General features: G+C 46.3%; 1 protein-coding gene across 7 annotated transcripts in view; it reads right to left on the bottom strand.

Moving 5' to 3' along the window:
* Positions 1 to 22,316, bottom strand: part of NR5A2 (nuclear receptor subfamily 5 group A member 2) — a 164,559-nt gene that overhangs the window by 73,253 nt on the left and 68,990 nt on the right. For 6 of the 7 annotated variants that reach the window (XM_044942631.2, XM_025285308.3, XM_006078426.4 and 3 more), the window contains 2 exons: positions 15,881 to 16,000; positions 9,544 to 9,691 (listed from right to left, as the gene is read on the bottom strand). In XM_044942631.2, the coding sequence (XP_044798566.1) occupies positions 9,544 to 9,691; positions 15,881 to 16,000 (268 nt within the window). Of the gene's footprint in view, positions 1 to 405; positions 718 to 9,543; positions 9,692 to 15,880; positions 16,001 to 22,316 lie in introns of those variants that run through there. The other variant, XM_044942630.1, reaches the window with a different exon arrangement.

Genomic DNA, 22,316 nt, shown 5'->3' on the forward strand with positions numbered 1-22,316 from the left:
GCTCTCATTTCAAATGAAATCTACATAGATAAACAATCCGGTCCTGACACTGACGCGAGTGCCCTTTGGTGACAGCTTTCTGAGCGCTGCACAGAGGCTCTGACTGCACGGGGCTCGTCTCCCTCCTGGCGTTCTTCTTGCCACCTGCTCCCTGGGGAGCACTGACCGTGCACCTTGGCCAGCTTCTGACAGTGCAAGCCGGGAGGAGAAATGGCGTGTGCAGGAGAAGGAAACAAGAATAAAGCCTCATTTAAAAGCCCCAAGCAGAAGAATTACCGGACAAGATTAAAAAAACAAAAACAAGACAAAATCCATCCTATCAAAGAATAAGCTCTTTGGGAAAACCAGTGACCAAAAATACGTCTCTTCAACCCAAGACTGAACTCACTGTCCACAGTCTCAAGCTAGAAAGCACAGTGTGATTTTATTTACTATTAACAAAATCAACATCATATTGCAAGAGTCAGGGCGGACCCTTTAGTAAAGCAGAAGATAGAACGTCCTAATTTTCCCCTCCCCACCAAGGAGCGTCGCGTCCTGCATCTCCTAGCCTCCTCTTTTTCTGTTTAGAGCGTTTGATGCTGATGACCACCGGGCAAGAGGACAACGACCATCAAGCTGCTCCGGCTGATCGTCTCCTGTGAACGTCACAGAGTCCAGGCGGATACAAAGCAGACACATGAGTTCTGAAAGCCTGGGATCACTCGTGCGGCTCTCCTAAGGTGTGGTTCGCGGTCAAAAAAAGAGACAAAGCTGAGACAGCAACAAACCACGAGGAGGGATTCTTCAAGAGGGAGGTACCAAGGCTATGACACAATGCTTTCCACAAGCTCGCCGAAATCCTCAGCCCAGAGTGCACACAGACATACGATCTCTCTCTCTCTCTCTCTCTCACACACACACAGAAACCAAGGGAAGTGAAAAGCTTTGCAATTACTTAGTATAGTCAATAAAAATGGGAAATTCATGTAAAGCAGTTCCCTGCTTTTACCCAAGAGAGTCTGGTCTTCTTCCTGGTCTATATTCTTCAGATGACAGTTCTGATTCTCTTCATCTTTCTGTCTGTAGAGATGGTGCCTTAGGATGTAGGGAGCGTTTAAGAAACACTCACTGATAAGCTCATAGGTCCCTGAAGTGTCTGTCGTGCCAGACCGAGCTTTGGGGCTGTCAGTTCCAGATGTGGCTCTGAGCCTAAAATGCTGGGGGAGACTACCTGGTCTTCTTTTAAACACGAAATGAAAGGGGGACAGTAAGACGTTTACCCACTTGAAGGCATTTAAAAATGTTTAAAATTGTGCTGAGTCTCTGCTGCAACATGCAAGCTTCTCCAGTTGTACCACTCGGGCTTAGCTGCCCTGTGGCATGTGGGATCTCAGTTCCCCAACCAGTGATCAAACCCAGGTCCTTAGCATTGGAAGGTAGATTCTTAGCCACTGGACCACCAGGGAAGTCCTGAGGGTACTTTATTGTTAACATTAGAGGAGAAACGCCTTCCTGCCCCCTCCTTCTATGGCTCATATTGACACTGAGCCTCTTAGCACCGCCGTTTCAACAGAACCTGAATACTGAGCATCGGTCCTTAACTTCATTGACTATGTTATTCCCAAAGGAGAAGATTCTGTTTAGTCTCTACTTCCCTAACAAGAACTCCACTCACAATGCGAAGACTCAGATCCTTAATTTCTAAAATAAAAAGATGTCGAATTCTCTAATATGTATCCAGAGGATCTATTTTCTAGCCTCCTGCCTTGAAACTTTGTATATTTTTTAAAACTAATTTTTCCAGTTTCTATTACTTAAAAATTTTTTATAATATAAATATTTTTTACTTTTATTGGAGTGTGATTGATTTACAATGTTGTGTTATTTTCAGGCACACATCACCGTGAGCCGGTCACACACACGCGGCCACTGCTGTTCAGTCTTCAGGTGGTGTCTGACTCTTGTGACCCCATGGTCTGCAGCCCACCAGGCTCCTCTGTCCATGGAATTCTCTAGGCAAGAATACTGGAGTGGGTGGCCATTTCCTCCTCCAGAGGATCTTCCCAACCCAGGGATCGAACTTGAGTCTCCTGCACTGCAGGTGGATCTTGACCACTGAGCCACCTGGAAAGCCCAGTTATACCAGATATATATCCTCTCTTTTTACGATTGTTTCTCCTATAGGCCATTGCAGAGTACTGAGTAGCTCCCTGTGCTATACAGAAGGTCCTCATTGCTCATCTATTCTATACATAGTACTGTGTATACGTCAACGCCAATATTCCATTTTATCCCTCTCCTCACCAGGTTTCACCCCTTTCTTTTTAACCCAGAAGTTGGATGCAAAAGCATTCTTTCGTCTGTGAAACACGCAATACGTATTTCTTAAAAACCTACTATATGTTCAAGAGTAAGCTTGGAGCAAACCAGATACACATCCCCTGCTCACGGGCTGGAGAGCTGGTTAATCCGGGGGCTCGGCAGCCTTGACCTCATCGAGAACAACGGCCAGCCCCCAGTGTCGGGTCAGGCTGCAGAGCTTACGGCAGCCACACAAATAGGAGAAAACCACTCTGTCCGGCCTTAGAAATATCTTGCTTTTCAAATTGTAATTTTTCAATGACTTTCGGACCTGAAGGTACTACCCAGCCACCGTCAAAACCCCTTCTGACCATGGATCAGGCCACACTAATGCTGTTTTGTTCTTGGACACTCAGCAGTTGCTTGGACGGTCGTTGGTGTTTAAGACACTGTGCCTGACGGCCCTGAGGTGCAGGGGTTGTGCTGAGCCCGCGGGACGGAGGAGCCGAGCCAGGGGATGAAGCAAACGCCGCTGCTCACTCGGCACTCCTCCAAGACGGGCCACAGGCGGCAGCTGGATGAGGGCGGCTGTCAGGCCGGGGATTTCACATCGAGTCGTCACTCAGCCCCACCACCCACCTCCAATGGGGTGTCCGCCCTCACGAGCATGACTCTTCCCTGCGCGGTGTTACTCGTGAGCAGCACCCCAGTCAACACCTGGACGCTTGGAGCGAAGCTAAGAGCTGCCGCGATGGATTGAGACACGACTGTGTCCACCCCGAGAAGGACTGGACAGCCGTCCTCAGCCACATTCGTGAACATGGGCTGAAGGCCTAACGTCTCACATTTACTTGCTTGGAACAGATAGGCATTAACCACCTGGTTTTAGCCACTGATATTCTTTCTAATGTTACTGCTGCTGCTAAGTTGCTTCAGTCGTGTCCGACTTAGCTTTCTCTGAGAGCTTATAAATGAATAGCTCTCCACATAACCTGGGAGAATGCAAACTGGGATTAGAAAAGAATGTAATTGTGCAACATGGATGGACCTAGAGGCTATCATACTACATAAAGTAAGTCAGACAGAGAAAGATGAGCAGTGCATGATATCACTTATAGTTAGTTAGTTAGCGTTAGTTGTTCAGTCACGTCCGACTCTCTGAGATCCCATGGACTGTAACCTGCGAGGCTCCTCTGCCCATGGGATTCTTCAGGCAAGAACACTGGAGTGGGTAGCCATTCCCTTCTCCAGGGGACTGAACCTGGGTCTCCTGCACTGCAGGCAGATTCTTGACTGTCTGAGCCACTAGGGAAGCCCATGATGTCACTTACATGTGGAATCTGAAAAAAATGATACAAATGAATTTACTTAGAAAACAGAAACAGACTCACAGACAAAGAAAATAAACTTACGGTTACCAAAGGGGAAAGGTGCAGGGGATAAATTAGGAGTTTGAGATTAACACATACACACTACTAGGTATAAAGTAGAGAAATCAACGAGGACCTACTGCACAGCACAGGGAGCTACAGTGAATATCCTGTAACAAGCTATGCTGAATAAGAATCTGAAACAATATATACATGTGCACTTATAACTAAATCACATTGTTGTACACCTGGAACATTGTAAATCAACTACACTTCAATTAAAGAAAAAAGAAAGAATTTAATTGTGAGGAGGTAGTTGTTAGAGAGTACTTTGGAAAAACTAGTCTCTGAAAATTAACCTGCACTTGGATAGATAAAGAACCCACCTGCCAATGCAGGAGACGTAAGAGACGTGGGTTCAATCCCTGGGTCAGGAAGGTTCCCTGGAGGAGGGCATGGAAACCACTCCAGTATTTTTGCCTGGAGAATCCCTGGACAGAGGAGCCTGGCGGCCTATGGTTCATAGAGTCACAAAGAGTTGGACACGCCTGACTCAACTAAGCACTTAGACAGAACTTTCTGACTGAAACACCTCCTATTATACAGATCACAAACTATTTCAGTAAAGGCTTTGCCTTGAGTTTAAAACTGAATAAGTCAAACTGAATCATGTTTCTGTATACCTGAAACTAACATAGCATTATAAATCAATGATATTCTAATATAAAACAAAAATTAATAAAACTAGTTTCTAAAAAAATAAAAATAAAGCTGAGTATTCAGAGTACATCATGAGAAACGCTGGGCTGGAAGAAACACAAGCTGGAATCAAGATTGCCGGGAGAAATATCAAGAACCTCAGATATGCAGATGACACCACCCTTAAGGCAGAAAGTGAAGAGGAACTAAAAAGCCTCTTGATGAAGTGAAAGAGGAGAGTGAGAAAGTTGGCTTAAAGCTCAACATTCAGAAAACGAAGATCATGGCATCTGGTCCCATCACTTCATGGGAAATAGATGGGGAAACAGTGGAAACAGTATCAGACTTTATTTTTTTGGGCTCCAAAAAAACTGCAGATGGTGACTGCAGCCATGAAATTAAAAGACGCTTACTCCTTGGAAGAAAAGTTATGACCAACCTAGATAGCATATTGAAAAGCAGAGACATTCCTTTGCCAACAAAGGTCCATTTAGTCAAGGCTATGGTTTTTCCAGTGGTCATGTATGGATGTGAGAGTTGGACTGTGAAGAAAGCTGAGCGCCGAAGAATTGATGCTTTTGAACTGTGGTGTTGGAGAAGACTCTTGAGAGTCCCTTGGACTGCAAGGAGATCCAACCAGTCCATTCTGAAGGAGATCAGCCATGGGATTTCTTTGGAAGGAATGCTAAAGCTGAAACTCCAGTACTTTGGCCACCTCATGCGAAGAGTTGACTCATTGGAAAAGACTCTGATGCTGGAAGGGATTGGGGGCAGGAGGAGAAGGGGATGACAGAGGATGAGATGGCTGGATGGCATCACTGACTCGATGGACGTGAGTCTGGGTGAACTCCGGGAGTTGGTGATGGACAGGGAGGCCTGGCGTGCTGCGATTCATGGGGTCGCAAAGAGTTGGACACGACTGAGCGACTGAACTGAACTCTATTGATGCATCTACTTTATTAGTGACATTTCCTAAGTCCCTACTGTGTATCAAGCAATGAAACCTGGGATATAGAGAAAAATAAAGGACAACTTCTAACCCCAATCAACTTTTTAGGTCAGGGAAATTGTCTCAAAGAGAAGAAATGATCTCTTCCACGCAGCTGAGTATGCAAAAGTGCTGTGAGAAATACTGACCAGACAAGAGAACGGCTCACAACAGTCAAGGGCACACACCAGACGAGACGGGATGCAATATGTGTCTATTTTCTCCTGCCACCTGGGATCGAACAGGAGTCCACCAAGTCCAGGCACGGAGCCCTGAGACAGAGAAGATCCCGGCCGGGGTGACCTCTTAGCTGGGACACTGCCCTGAGCTCTCAGACCACATTCACGCCCCTGCTGGCCTGGACCATGCAACGACCGTACCCAGGAAGCAGCAGTCACAGGCCAGGTGACCTCCTCAGCTCAGCTCGGACCTGTGCAGCTCTGCACCTGTTTTCAGGTGATGCAGTGGACGGGACCGGTCTACTGGTCTTGGAAGGCAAGCGGTAAAGACAGTATTGGGATCATGACCCCACACGCCTACCTCCTCCTCTGTGAGAGTCACTTCTGTCCTGGTGGCTAACAGCAAACGGCATCAGCAACCTCGATTCCTCTTTAAAAGGTGTGAGTACAAGCCAATAAACAAACATGTTATTTTGGCCTCTCTTGGGGCATCAGTTTGCACTGGACAATTAAGAATTATTTCCACGGATGCAAATTATGTTATCTCATAGTAAGGTGAGAAGGGTTCCCAGGTGGCTCAGTGGTAAAGAATCTGCCTGAAAATGCAGGAGACACAGGAGATGTGGCGTTGATCCCTGGGTCAGGAAGATGCCCTGGAGGAGGAAATGGAAACCCACCCCAGTATTCTTGCTTGGAGAATCCCATGGACACAGGAGCCTGGGGGACTACAGTCCATGGGGTTGCAAAAACTTGGACACAACTGAGCATAGTTAGGTGAGAAAAAGAAAAAATAAATAAGTAATAGGATTTTAAGAAAACAAAATAACCAGCAAAGACTGGGACTCTGGAGTCCACTCTATCACACACAGAGAAATATCCTGGAAGACAGAGCATTTTTTCACTTTTTCTTTTTCTAAACCAGCTTAATCAACTGATGTCTGCTTATGGACACAATTTGAAGGGGAAAAATTCAGGTAGCAGATTGGAAGAATTTTGGTCAGCTGCAGCTTTTACTTTAGTTCCGTCATTAGCTTTTCATGATATCAGGACTCAGCTTCAGTGTAGGACAACTTTTAGGAGAAACCTAGTTGCTTCCCTGGTGGCTCAGATGGCAAAAAAATCCACCTGCAATGCAGGAGACCCAGGTTTGATCCCTGGGTCAGGAAGATCCCCTGGAGGAAGGCATGGTAACTCACTCCAGTATTCCTGCCTGGAGAATCCCATGGACAGAGGAGCCTGGCGGGCTCCATGGGTTTAGTCCATGGGGTCACAAAGAGTCGGACACGACTGAAAGACCAACACACTGGTTGAAATCAGTCAGGGGATGCTTCTGTCGAATCTCCTCTTCTGGGTGAGGAGCCTAGAAAACCGAGATGCATCCCAGCATCTCCTCTGCATCTGTCACATCCCGAGGTCTGTGCCCTGTGACATGTCCATACCCATCTCACTCCTGTCTTCAAGGCTCGTTAAATCCACTGAATACAGTTTCTAGTCCACTTTCCACGTCGCTACAGGGAAGGCAAATCCCCTTCAGTGACGCGCCTTCAACCCTTTAAAAAGAATCCGGACTTTCTGCAGAATGAAGACTGTGGTCCCCAGTTTTGGTGGCCACTGCATCCCCGTGGCTGGGACAGGAAGTGCTCAGCTCAGGCAGTGCCTCTCGCCCGCCTCTCCAGCCACATCCCCTGCCAGTCCCCAGTCCATCTGCCCTCCTGCCTCCCGTGTTTTGCACGGCGTGGCATCCTGTGTCTTAGGAGGCTGGACCTGCGAGGGCTCACACCTACTCTCACCACATCCACCTGGAAAGCCCACCTCATCTTTCAGTCCACACAGCCCCTGACCTCATATGAGTCCACATGGAGCCCCAGCCATCTCCAGGATCCCAGAGGCTCAAGGCTGGAGCCTTGAGATAGGAATATCTCAAGGGATACTGACCACAGCAATACAGGAATAAACCTGGGATAGGAACACCGCAGGCTTCAGAGTCCGGGGCACAGGGTCAGCTTTTGGGGGAGGCCCTGATGTGATTTCACATCCATCTTGGGTACAACAGGCTTTGGGGGCTGGCGTGGGTGCCCAATGGTGAATTACCACACCCCTTCCAAAGATTGATTATTTATTGTTTCTAAGGGGGACTAACGTTTTCCATTCAGAGATTGGAAACTACTTGGATTTTATGGCTCGAAACTATTCGTGATTCTTTAAAAATGAACCCTTGGCCAGACTTGGTTTACATCTAACCAGAAAGCCATGCTTTCCTTTCTTCCTTAAGCCACAAACAAGCATAGTTTTAATGGACATTCAACTGGGTATTCCCTGATGCTCAGGATCCTGAAACGGTTAACATACTCACTAAACAGAGGGCAGTTCTGGTAAACACGTGGGCCCTCTGTTCAGGAGGATAACCTGTGACGTTCGAGCGTTTCGAGCCCCTCCCCCACCACCCCTGGCCCATGCCCCTGACCACCCATCCATAGTATCTGGCAGAGAATATAATAATTTTGAAAAATGATGAACGAAAGATAAAAGTGATGAAAACGAAACATGGCTGATGGTTAATCTCCGCATCTTCAAATGTCACGCAGTTCTTCAACTAATTTAAAATACCACTGAAGTGAGATGACTCTGTTTAAATATTTTATCACTGAGATGCTGTAAGATTTCTTACACACACATTACCACATTTTTCATTTAATTACTGATCAAATGCATGAGTTGAAAAGACTAAGATCTTGCCATAAAGCAGAATAAATAGTGAGATGACAGCAAGCAGGCCTATGCTATATGTTCCTCTCCATTAAAAAAAAAAAATGCTCTTGGGACATAGACTTAGTTGAATAGAACTCTCCTATTTCTTGTGGTTAATATAGAAACCACACAGGTCCCAGGGCTGGCATGGTAAACCTTTGAACACTACATCTATGAAATTCTGTTGTCTTTTCAAATTTTCAGTAACATTTCTTTTTGCTATATTTATCACATTTTCCAAAATATGAAAATGTTCCTTTTCTTTTTAATGTTGACTACATGTGAAAAATTAACTCTGGTTCTATTACTTCAAACTATGCCTTTATTAGCAACAGTTGTGCTGTGCTGTCAAGAAGAATTTTAAAACGAAAGTACCAAATCTGGAGCGTAGACACATCTGTTTTACTTTGCAGTGTGTTTTATTGTTTTATTTCTTAGGATATGAATTCACAACTATCTTATAACTGAAGACTAAAGAAAAAACATATGTTGGTAAATCTGATTTCTGCATTTTTTTCATTCAAGGGAAGTTGCCTCCCTCAGCTGTCTGCCAATAAGTAATAAATGCACTTGGCAAAAAGTTTATTTAAGTTGGCTTTATTAAGCCAACAAAATACAGAAATCAAGTATGGGACAGGCAGAAAAATCTGTGCCTTTGAAGTCAATAAAAATCCATCTCCTTAATCCTTTTTTTATTCCAAGCAGTGGTGATTTTTCTCAGCTGACTCACTGGGAACCTTGATTTAGCTAATCTGTCTTGCTTAGTTATCTTTCTTCTCCAAAGCTTTCCTAAAGAAGCATCCTTTCCCCTTGACAACCATCATCTTTTATGCTTGCCTAGTGTGTATTTGGTTATAAACATACTCTAGTTAATCCTGATAGAGATTTAAGAATCAAGTTTTTAATTACTCTCCATATTTTATAAGAACAAAAACAGCAGTAGCTTGCAAGCTGAAGCAAAAGGTACAGAGAGACGACCAAAGCAGCTAAGGTGGCCCAGACGTGGCCCACGAGCCCTTCCTGGCCCTCTGCCGCAGCTTTCTATCAGGGTCACCCCCTTGTTACGGCCATCAGTCATGACTCCTCCATGCCCCAGTCCACCCACTACAGAGCTACAACTCAGCCAGGACTGCACAGGAAAACATGACCAAGCTGGAATATGTCATGATTAGAAAAGAAGGTTCTTCTCTTTTGGAAAAACAAAAACATGGATGGACTTCAAGGCACTCAAAGATCGGGATCATTTAGTCACTTGGATGCGGAAAGGATTCCTTACCTAAACTAAAGAGCACCAAGAACTTCAGACACACGAACTCTCGTTGATCAAACTGCAGAGAACGAAGCTTTGCCACCAATTCCTGTGCATGGCTCATGAGGTTGTTGAGTGTGGCCCCCGCCTGTGAGGCTATGATGGAATAGTCTACCTGCAACACAGAACGGTGGCGTGTTAGTAGGAAAAACTGCATGTGCAGAACTGGCAAGTCTCTCATATTTACTATTTATTTAGACTTTATACATATATATAAATACACATATATACAGATACATGGGGCTTCCCAGGTGGTTCAGTGGTAAAGAATCTGCCTGCCAATGCAGGAGACTTGGGAAACACAGGTTCAATTCCTGAGTCGGGAAGATCCCCCAGAGGAGGAAATGGCAACCCACTCCAGTATTCTTGCCTGGAGAATTCCATGGATGGAAGAGCCTCGTGGGCTACAGTCCATGGGATGTCAAAGAGTTGGATGTGACTTTTTTCCTATTGTGATGTGCCATTACCACCTAAGATGAAAACTGTTAACTTATGAATAAGTTTAAAGGAAAATACACTGTCCATAAAAAGTGAATCCAGAGCAGCATTCTAAATGTATGCTCAGTCGCTAAGTGGTGTTCAACTCTGTGAGACCCCACGGACTGCAGCCCGCCAGGCTCCTCTGTCCATGGGATTCTCCAGGCAAGAATACTGGAGTGGGTTGCCATTTCCTCCTCCAGGGGATCTTCCTGACCTAGGAATCGAACCTACGCCTCCTGTATCTCCTGCATTGGCAAGTAATTCTCTACCACGGCACCACCTGGGCAGCCTACATTCTAAGTGTATACAAAGTTAATTAATGAGGCAAGTGAAGGCAGAGATGTATTATTGTTTATTTATTTTTTAAATGTTATTTAATAAAATTATTAAGAGACTTCATTTTAAAGTAATCATCATTCAAGACTCTATGCTTACAGATGATGAAGGTATCACATTTAGATTATTCTTTGATTGGAGTGAGTGAGCAATGGTGACGCAGTTGGGTCTGACCCTCTGACCCCATGGACCCACCAGGCTCCTCAGTCCATGGGATTCTCCAGGCAAGAATACTGAATACTGGAGTGGGTTGCCATTTCCTTCTGCAGTTCCTTAGTTTGCCGCTTCCTAAAAAGCTACAACTAGCTACCCTCATGCGATTATTAATACATCACTCTCTAAAGATACAACAATCTTATTTATGAGAAGAATAATTTCTTGATTTGGAAAACAAAAAAAGGCTTATTTTCTTCTCCGTTAAAAGGAAAAAAAAAAAACAAAAACGGAGCAGCAGATGCATCCACCTCAGACTATTCGCAGGGACACCCAAAGTTGGACCTACAATAGTAAGTTAAGGTGTCGGGGCGGCAATGGCAGAGCCGGCTTTGCTGCTGCAATTCCACCACGATGGGAGAGCCCGGCTGGTGCCTGCCGCCCCGTCCTCTCCTTCACTGGTGGGCTCTCAGGCAGCCAGATATTCTTTTAGGTGCATTTAATATTTGCAGCAGCAGCAAATTTGTCTGGGAGGCAAGTCCTCATCTGCCACTCACCCGGAGCAGATTGTATTAAATTTTTATATTTATTGACATTTCATTACCATAATTGACTGCACTTGCTTCTCTAGGAGAAGGCACAGGGCTGCCTCCTAAGCAGGAGAACGAGTCCCTCGAGGAGAATTTGCAATTAAAAACAAGGCAGAATGGATTTTGTGTGTGTGTGTGTAAATATGATGAGTTGAATTTTCAGCTTTAACTAGAGAATACTGGGTGCACAGAAACCTTTTTTTGAGAGTGAGAAAAATTATGAGTCAGTGGAAAGACGACCCCCCCCAAAGGTGTCAATCAGTTTACAGAGAGTCAACTGCGCATGAAAAAGCCCCAGTCCATGTGCGTCCTCGGGAGGCCCCGCATCCCACCACACCGTCCTCCTCGCCTGGGCCAGGTGCCCGCCTCTCCCCCTAAATTCACACACCAGCAGCTAAGTGCTCCCGTGGCTTCTGTCTCGGGCCGTGTAAAAGGAAGGACCAGCACACAGGCGGCCTGAAGCCTGAGCTGGAGGCAGAGAGGCCCAGCGGAAGGATGCCACGACCACTGCAGGGCCACCCGCCGGGCACGCCCAGGGATGCCCCGACCTTCACTGGACCAGGTCCCGCCAGGAGAACTTCCTACTCCAAGGACGTTCTTCTTACTTAACAGGGGTAGCTCAGCTCCAAATCCCTTGGGGACTGTACAGGGTCTAACTATTCCTCCTAATAAGAAGAATGTAAATCCTACAGGGACAAAGTGGGGTAGAAGAGGGAATGGCAGCCAGGGTCAGAGGTGGGGGAAACCCGGGGCAGAGCAGGAGGGCGGGCAGGGCCTGTGGAAGTCTCGGAAAGGCCCCGTCCTTTCGTGCCCTCCTCTCAGCAAGGTGTTCAGCTGGATAACAGTAAGGGGCCACCCACTCCCATCACCATTAAGAAATGAGAACAGCTGGGACAACACTGCCAAGTTAAACGTGGAATCACCAGCTGAAAGCATCGTCACTACAGCTTAGAATGCACATAACACGTTAAAAAAAAATCACTAGTCAGCCCTACACCTGGAAAGTGTACCAAAGTAAGCCACAAGTGTGTTGCTACTGGAGAAGGGAATGGCGACCCACTCTAGTATTCTTGTCTGGGAAATCCATGGACAGAGGAGGCTGGTGGGCTACATCCCACAGGGTTGTAAAGACTGAGGCATGACTGAGAGACTGAGCATGTGATTCTTTTTTATTATTAAGATGGGGTTAATTCAATTATGCTATGTGTGTGGTTCTAATAGGTAGGCAGTAAGTTACAAAGGAGATCAGTCCTGGGTGTTCATTGGTAGGACTGATTTTGAAGCTGAAACTCCAATACTTTGGCCACCTGATGCGAAGAGCTGACTCATTTGAAAAGACCCTGACGCTGGGAAAGATTGAGGGCAGGAGGAGAAGGGGATGACAGAGGATGAGATGGTTGGATGGTATCACCGACTCAATGGACATGGGTTTGGGTGGACTCGGAGTTGGTGATGGACAGGGAGGCCTGGCGTGCTGCAGTTCATGGGGTTGCAAAGAGTCAGACACGACTGAGCGACTGAACTGAACTGAAAGTTACAAAACGAAAACTTCACAGTTGCAAGTGAAGTACACTGTAACTGAAAGGGCTCTAAAGTCATTTTTTAAAAAGATGGGTAAGTTAAAACTTGTGAGGTGTATATAGATCAAATAGTATGAAATAAGTTCAACTGTCAGAATTTCATACTTGGAAACATAAACACACTCTAAGAGAAAGGAACTGAAATGGTTTCACGGGACTCTAAACTAGTGAGGTGGACTTCGGGAAATCAGTTGGCATACCGACAACTTTATCGCTATATATTTATATGCAGGCTAATGTGAGAGCTCAAACATGCTCATGAAGTGGGGGCTCTGATAACCTCTCCTTCAAGGATAATTTATCAAATCACATGGCTCTGAAGGAGGAGCAGTGATTTATTCCTGAAACAGCGCCCAGATCTGCAACTTCTTTACATTTTATTACAAACATAATTATATTTTCATTGTCGAATGTGGAGTTTGCACTCATCGCAGGAGCAGCTGGCCTTGTCTTTTATGTACTTAGTAAAATTAATTTATTACTGCCTTACCCAGAATCTTTGTGCCCATTAAATTCAAGGGAGATATTGAAGAAATACTGTAAGTGGATGTCCCCTTTGGATAAATTCCGCTCATCATGAAGGGAGCAACAGTTTTAGCTAAATTGCTTTCCGTTCTGATAGATGAAATTTTTGATGACTTGTATGCTGGAAGATGCCTGTCTTTTTAATACGATACATAATAACAGAAGATAATGAAAAGGTGCCAGCAGGCCCTTCCCATAGGAAAATGTTACAGCGGCTGTTCATTAGCGAGAATATGCAAACACTTAAAAGTGGAACCACTTCAAAATCCTCTGTTGCTATTTTATATATGCACTTTCAGCCATACGTTTTGTGTGCATGTGGTTTAAAAATCCTGATAAGAAATGAATTCTTATAGTGATAAGATGCTAAATACTGATATGTAGAATTGATTTGGCGACGCTTAATGTTACTGACAATCATTTTTTTCCTTTTGGCTTAAAAAGGTTATTTAATGTACCCTTAGAGAAGCCAGAAGAAAGGACAGAATTAAAATAGCTAACTTCAGGGTTAAGTAAGAAGTTCCGTTGTGATGGAAAACACGAAGTAGCAATAATTGATACTAAACATGAGAAACGCCATCCACTCCTTGACCATTCTTGGTTTGGAAAATCGGAGGAAGAGGGCACTTTCTCTACTTTTTACATGGTAATTGCCTTTACCAGGGTCAGCACTTAGCGCAAAATGAAACGTGAAATGAGGAGCATTTCTAAGAGCAGGAATGGAAGTGCTCTGAGAAAGAACGGCACAAACCCATTTGATTTCTGGAACTCGGAAGGATGAAATCAAATTAATTTGTGGGCTGAGTCTTGTTCTTCTAATGTAGCTCCCCGTGGGGCCTGGGAGGGAGGGGGTTGGGAGGCAGGCTGTGATGAGGCTCTGAAAATGGGTACACTTCTTCCAAAGACCCGGGTCACAGGCTGGAAACGCTCAACAGAAATTCAAAAGATCAGGAAGTCAAACCCGCTGAGGCTTGATCCTAGAAAGCCTTTTTCTCAGGAGCTGTGCAGGAAGCAGGGGCCAGGCAGTGATGGTGGCTGATCCGATCTGCAAAAACTCTGAGACAGTGCTTGCCTTTAACTTGATTGGGAACACGTGATTTATCTATAATTCAGCAAATGATGTGGAAACAGCCTTTCACTTTCAAATATGCACTGCCGGGCTTTCACAGCACATAAACATTTATGGTCGGACGTAAAAGATCACGGTGCCTGGGTCCTGAGGCCTGCAGCAGCCCCCCCGGACTAATCGGATCTCTGCATCCCTCCCATCATTTTAACAACCCACAGAAAACAGAAAACGGAGGCCAAGAACCAGGAGGGACATTCCAGAACACGGTAAAGCTGGAATCAGGTTCACTAGGCAGACTTTCTCTCCTCCCAGGTGTCCAGAAGGCCAGGTGTCTTTCTTCCCTTAAGGCTTCGCTCAAATCTCACCTTCTGAATAAGGCTCAGCCAACCCGTCCCGTTAACACTGCAAGCCGTGGGTCACACAGCAACACACCAGGGGAGGACGTTGATTCCCCTTTACACGGCATTCCCCCTCCGCCTTTTTTTTTTAATTCAATAGCACTTTGACTTCTCACATTTATTAGGATTATTGATTACCGTCAGCTTCTCCTGCTGAAGCGTTAAGCCCCTTTATCGTTTGAGTACTTTTCTGTTTTGGTCACTAATATATGCCAAAGCCACAGGACAGTGACCGAGGGACCCTGCAGGATGCTCAATAAATACTCGTGGACCAAACAAATACCCATTCGTAAAGGAGTAGGACCTCACAGTAATTTCCTGTTTCCATCTTCCTTTTTGATAATGACTGGCTAGGCGGGAGTGGGACGAACTGAGCAAGTGGGACTGACACACACCCCTGCCTGTGCAAAACAGATCGAGAGTGGGAAGCTGCTGCAGAATGCAGGGGGCTCAGCTCGGTGCTCCAAGATGACCAGGACGGGAGGGGAGGGGGGGGGGGGGGGAGGGCCCACCGGGCGGGTTGGGGGGGTGCGGGAGGCGCCTACGAGGGAGGGGATGGATATGTACACACAGCTGACTCAGTTCCCTGTACAGAAGAAACTAACAGAGGAGTGTAAAGCAGTTATACTCCAATTAAAAAAAGAGAAAAATAAAGGTGGGGGGGGGGGGAGAAACCAGTGACTGACTCTTGAAAATGAACACTGCCTTTCCTTCTCACTTGGCTGCCTTTAGGCCAAAGATACAGATGATTGACATACAGTATCTGAATCAGTCTCTTCCACCAACATGATTCCAAAATACCAAGATTTCATCATTTCCAAGTTTTTGTTTTTTTTTTTTTTAATAGCTAACAATCAAGTGTGATAGATTCATGCAGAAGCTTGGGGAAGAAACCCAAGGTACCAACCATTAATCCCGACTCAGCAATTGTTTTGACCCTTCAGAGCACCACTCGCAACCCCAGCAGGCCTGCAGGGTGGCGGTCTGGGCCAAGTTTCACTGTAACCATCCGAGCGGGAACAGGGCGCCCCAAGTCAGCGTCTCTAAATTATATGCAGCCAATATATATCCCTTTCAAAGCGCAAAAGAGCTTCTGACCTAGTTGAATTCCTGCCATCCTGCACATGCTTAATAAAAAGACACTTCTTTTTTCCTTCTGGCATCTACACTCACTTGTTGCCCAGTAACCAGGAAGATGGAGCCCTCCTTTCCGTGAACCACTTGTCGGTAAATGTGGTCGAGAATTAAGAGCTCACTCCAGCAGTTCTGAAGCAGCTTCATTTGGTCATCTACCTGTAAAAGAAATGGAAAAAAATGACTCTGTAACTCAGTACTATTTTTTATTTTGCATTTTTTTTTTCCACACAAGAGACCCTACCATATAAGCCAGGAAAACCACCAACGGTCACCAGATGAATTCACGCCCTCCCTCCTGAAAGTCCTTCTTTGCATTTGGACAAATACGTTTCAGGCCACAGAGAAATACTTAAGCAAAGTATCTGTAATCAATGAGCTGCTAGGAAAAGGTACTCCATCAGATGGGTCTACTTGTCATGAGTAGATCTATTAGCATTTGCTCGTGGGAGGGACAGGCGCCTCAGACAGTCCTCAGCGGACCCCACTTGAATGACCCTGGATAGGACTTCCCTGGCAGTCCAGTGGTTAAGAGTCCGCCTTCCAATGCAGGCAAGTTGGGTTCCATCCCTGATCCAGATACTAAGATCCATATGCCTTGGGGAGAAAGCCTGCACATCACAACGAAGACCCAGCACAGCCAAAATAAGAATAAGACACGAAAGAAAAGGAGGAGAACGATTCACATCGCCCAGGCTTGTATAAATGGCACCCCACTCGAGTACTCTTGCCTGGAGAATCCCATGGATGGAGGAGTCTGGTGGGCTGCAGTCCACGGGGTCGCAAAGAGTCAGACACGACTGAGCGACTTCACTTTCACTTCCACTTGTATACCTATAAGAGGTTAATACACTGAGCCCAAGCTGAAACAGTATATGGATATTAGCAAGTCAGGACTTGCCAGGTGGCTCAGGGGTAAAGAATCTGCCTACAGTGCAGCTTTGATCCCTGGGCGGGGAAGATCCCCTGGAGAAAGGAATGGCAACCCACTCCAGGATTCTTGCCTGGAGAATTCCATGGACAGAGGAGCCTGGTGGGCCCCAGTCCCTGGGGTCGCAGAGAGTCGGCCTCGAGTGAGTGACCGAGCACACACACACATCCGCAAGCTGCCAAACCGCGAGGATTTATATGAAAAGCAACCAGCACGACAGTTCAAGCGACTTTCGAATCTAGAGGCCCAGGGCCGTTGTCCTCAGTCTCAGCTAGTCCACGTCACGCTAGCCCTTGACCGGAACGACCACCAAGCCCCTCTTGATGCTCACCTGCACTCGCTTTAAGATTTGGCCAACCTCCCACAAACTACGTCCACTTCCGTTTCGGCATCTGGAGCGTGGGCCGAGAGCAGCACCTCCCTCCCACGTCAGCAGCGCGGAGTAAAATGCAGAGGGCTGAGTCACAGTGAGCCGTGCAGGCACACGATGCCGCCCCCCTCCCAGGGGACCGCGTTCTTCACACACCTATGCAGGTACAAGTCACATATCCACCGTCAGACGTGGAGGGCATATGGATCCATTTCCAGGCCTATTTGTAACCGCTTCTCTTCATTTTGCAACTGTAACCAGCCAAAGAAATTGGTGGGCCTGAATGTTGATACATCGTGCTTTTACATAGATAACACCTGACATTTAGATGTCCTGTAATGGCTAAGAAGGGAGGGGTGGAGGAATGAATGAGGAGTTTGGGATTAATATTACACACGACTACATAGAGAATGGGCTTCCCTCGTAGCTCAGTTGGTAAAGAATCTGCCTGCAATGCAGGAGACCCAGGTTCGATTCTGGGGTTGGGAAGACTCCCTGGAGAAGAAAATGACAAGCCACTCCAGTATTCTTGCCTGGCTCCTCTGTCCATGGAGTCGCAAGAGTCGGACACGACTTAGCAACTAAACCACGACATGTAGAATAAATAAGCAACAAGGATTTACCACACAGCACAGGGAACAATATTCAATATCTTTAACAACCGATAATGGAAAATAATCTGAAAAAATATATCAATGTATATATAGTCGCATCAGTTTGCTATACACCTGTAACGAACACAACATGGTAAATCAACCATACTCAATTTTTTTAAAAAGGTGCTAGAATTTTCTAAACCATTTTTTTTTTTCAAATTAATTTAACTCACTTTTAACACTCATTTTTCAGTGAGTATTCAGTGAGATTTGGATGGTCGGGGATTCTTAGGAAGTTTTCACTCATATACTAGCAGTTATACGACCTTGTTGTTGTTCAGTCTCTAAGTCTTTTCCGACTCTGCAATCGCATGGACTGCAGCATGCCAGGCCTCCCTGTCCTTCACTAACTCCCGGAGTTTGCACAAACTCCAACCATCTCATCCTCCTCTGTCATCCTCTTCTCCTCCTGCCTTTGAAGTTTCCCAGCATTAGGGTCTTATCCAATGATATAAACTTAGGACTATTTCCATGAGTCTAGGAAACAGAGAATGTGGTCAAGGCAGCACTGAACTTAGACTAAGGATTCCGGGCACAACTGTGCACTTTCCAGCTCCAAGAGCATGGCCAAGCCACTTAGTTCTGTAACCCTTATCTTCTCACCTAAAAATACACGAGTAGCTCTTGTCATGAGGATGGACTGAGAGACATCCTCATGTCTCTGACTGTGAGACAATATATTAATGCAGAAACAGTGCCGAACACGAGGCTCCCGTCTGGAAGACCGTATTGACCCTACTTAGAGGGAAAAAGGCAACTGCAGAGATTGAGGCTACTCTGTGATCAGGAAAACAGACCCAGAAACATCTCCATCAGAAATGATCTGAGCTGGTGAGTCGGCTCTGACCAAGAGAACTGCACTCCTTGAGTAAACATGTGAAGAGCCAGCTGCTTGTTGCGAGTAAGGGTCGCGTCCGGGGTGTAATGGTGAACGAGGCAGAAGCAGGCCCTTCCCTGTGGCAGTGATTCCTCTTCAGGGAGAACGCTCACCAACACTGGTGCGTGGGCTCAGGAGAGCAGAAGCTCAGATCCTGCTTCACAGGAAACCTTGGGTGCTGAGTACAGGCTGGGCGACAGCAGCTGATGAGAACCCACCTCGCAGGTCTCTGAGCACAGCTCCTACTAGAAGGCGTGGGCCTGTCTTCACGGCCACCCCTGCCCACATCCAGAGGCAGGAGGGAGAGAGACTGGCTTTGGAAATCTGTTTCCTGGGTCCTCAGCTTCTTCGGACCTGGAGGAGGAAATGGCAACCCGCTCCAGTATTCTTGCCTGGGAAATCCCGTGGACGGAGGAGCCTGCAGGGCTAGTCCAAGGGGCTGCAGAGAGTCAGAAAGGACTGAGCAGCTAAGCACAGCTTCGTCAGGAGTTGCAGTAGTGGGTGAAATTGAGCACGTCGGTCTCTCACGCCAGCACTTCATTTCCGGCTTCATTTCCGGCTTTGTACTTTGTGCTGTTCATGTCATCACTTCTTCTGATTCCACCAAGTGCCATGCTTGTTTACCTGTCTCCCCGCTTTTTAGCTGGGGGTGCCCAGAAACAGCAGCTCTTGGGGAGCCCAGCGCCGTGTCGGCAGAAATGCTCGTGAGATAAACAGAGGAACACAGGACTGATGGAGGTACCCTCACTCCAGTAAGTGCCTGCTTGCGGCCTGAGTCCCTGGCACTTGACAACAGCCAGAGCCACTCCTCAGGTGCTTGTGGAGGGCAGGGCCCTTGAACACTCAGATGACCCCACACGCGGGCTGGCGGGTCTGGACCCACTGCTGGCGCTCGGTAAAGATTTCTTGACCAATTGTCATTTTAACACCCCTCTCAGGCAACTGATCCCTTGTTTTAAGGCTCTCTGAGGAGGCTTTCCAGGCTGACATCGCAGTTCAGTATTTCCATAATTGATTACGTGATATTTTATGTTATCTTGAAATTGGCGAGTATGCAACTTCCCTGGGCTATGCGTGTCCTAGTTTGCACGCAGCTCTTTGAATGAAAGGACAAGGCAAATATGACTCCTTCCTTATCTCCAGATAAGAGATGTTGGCAATTCCAAAGATAACTTCTCTTTAGAAAACAAGCTTACAGGTGATACAGTGGTAGGGGTGGGAAGGAGAAAAACTATCTCCTCCTTTCGAGTCAGTTCTCTGGGTACTCATGCCGTCAACACTTTTGGGTGGACGAACAGACTATGATTTCCAGGACACATCAGAACCTTTCACTAGCTGGCAATGCCACCTCACACGATCCTGCGTTATCAGCTGTAATAAAAGGGAGGGCTTATCTCAGAAGCCGAGCTGCTCCGTGGGCAACGACTCAGGCTGACATTATAGATGAGCGTGTGAACGAGCACAGGCCTCACAGGGTTGTCGGCACACCTCCCCACAACCCAGGAGGTTAATCATTAGAAACCTGTGCTTTCTCATAAGTGCAGTCAGGCTGGCAAACAATTAGAAGAAGAAAAATGTGTGGATCTTTCTCAAGCCCACAGTGAACTTATCAGAGCCTCTCTGATGCCCCCTTTATCTTCTCACCGTCTGGCCACAGAACTGTGAGTCCACGTTCCCTCTCCCAGGGGCCTTTATTTGAAAATCGCCGTCATGAGTCACTGTGGAGCAGCTTCAAGAAAGGCATTTTTAGGAAAATGTTCAACTGACGTGGGTCAGTAATTGAAAGTCGACGAAAACCCATTTCCCATTTCTGATCATTAAATCTGGTGCATACCAGGCCTTGCAATAGAGACTCGGGGGACAAACGGAGGTGACCACACCCTGCCTTCAAAAAGTCACACTCCAAGGAGAAGCATCGGAGGGTCCATCTGTTATTATAACCCCATGTGTACTGGACGCCGGGGCCATCTCACCCTGCTTCTTTCTCTTTTTTAATTTAAACTCTTTATTTTGTGTTGGGGCAGAGCCGCTTAACAATACTGTGATAGTTTCAGGTCAGCTGTGAAGGGACTCAGCCCTACATACACATGTATCCACTCTCCCCCAAACCCAACCCTGCTTCTTTCTTGGGGGGACTCCCAGGGGCTCAGGGAAGCTTAGGAGGACAGTGTGTTTAAGCAGGTCTTAATGTTGTAGGATCATTTAATAATACGCCTTCTTTTTTCTCAGTAGCTTCTATTAAAAGAACTCGGAATAAAATATTTAGAAAGCAGTGTGACGATTCTAAAGATAACACGTATACACGGCTATATTTAAAACGGATAACCAACCAGCAAGGACCTACCGCATGGCACGGGGAACTCTGCCCAATGTCATGTGGCAGCCTGGATGGGAGGGGAGTTTGGGGAGAACGGGTACGTGTGTGTGTTGTTGAGTTGCTCTGCTGTCCACCTAAAACTATCACAACACTGCTAATCGGCTCTACTCCAATACAAAACAAAAAGTTAAAAAGTTCATTCTGATGACTGCAACATATCTTAACCTATTTTCTGCTATATAAGCCAATAATAAACCACTTATTATTCATATTGGGCTTCCCTGGTGGCTCAGCTGGTAAAGAATCCACCTGCAATTCGGGAGACCTGGGTTCAATCCCTGGGTCGGGAAGATCCCCTGGAGAAGGGAAAGGCTACCCCGTCTAGTATTCTGGCCTGGAGAATTCTATGGACTGTATAGTCCATGGAGTATAGTCACTGTATAGTCACAAAGAGCTGGACATGACTGAGTGACTTTCAATCATTATATATATTAAGTCAATAATAAACCACTTATTATCAAAAAAAAGATTCTTCAGAATCATTATTAATAACATCCAGTAATGTTTCTGGACAAAAGAAAAAAAATCGCTGAAGGTGGACTTCCCTTCGTGACAATGATGATATGTATAAAGAAATATTCAGATGCAGGGAAAGGAAAATCAACCCCCCAACAAATCAGCACCAACTTAGCAACTCTTAATGAGAACCTGCTTTGGGCAAGACAGACACACAACTACTCGACCCCTTTACTGTCTTTGTAGAGAACACTGACGGTTATCTGCAGCCTCTATAATAAACTGCTACAAAGTCCAAGAAAAAATGATTTCACATTAGCAATGATTAAACAGGCACAAACAACACCACCGTACAAGAGCAGTAACAGCCAGTCAAACTCCCCTGCCAATTGCTGCAAAACCCAGCAGATTTATGAGCAGAAGGTCTTCCTCTCTTGGAGGACAACTGAAGTCACTCTTGCGTGCTTGCTAGACTGTGGCCATGGGTGCGGAGCCCAAGGACTTACCTGGCAACACTCAGCCCCGGGCCTCAGCTCTTCTGCCCCTTTCTACGTTTCTCCAGCAAAGCAACAAAGGATTTTTTTCTCTCCTTGGAATCGAAACTCTCTTCCCGGAGAGGGAAGCAGGAGGCAGAGGGGTCTGACTGCGGGGTATCTGCCTCGTGCTTCCATTCCCACCAAGTCCCTTCCATGAAGGTCCCGACCAAGGCTCCATGGAAATCAGGACCCAGGTGAGTCCCCGTGCTTCTTTGTCAAGTAATTCATCACATGAAAGGTGTCGGTCGGTCAGTCCTGTCCAACTCTCTGCG

This window comes from Bubalus bubalis, chromosome 5 (genome assembly GCF_019923935.1).
Source record: "Bubalus bubalis isolate 160015118507 breed Murrah chromosome 5, NDDB_SH_1, whole genome shotgun sequence".
NCBI lineage: Eukaryota > Metazoa > Chordata > Mammalia > Artiodactyla > Bovidae > Bubalus > Bubalus bubalis.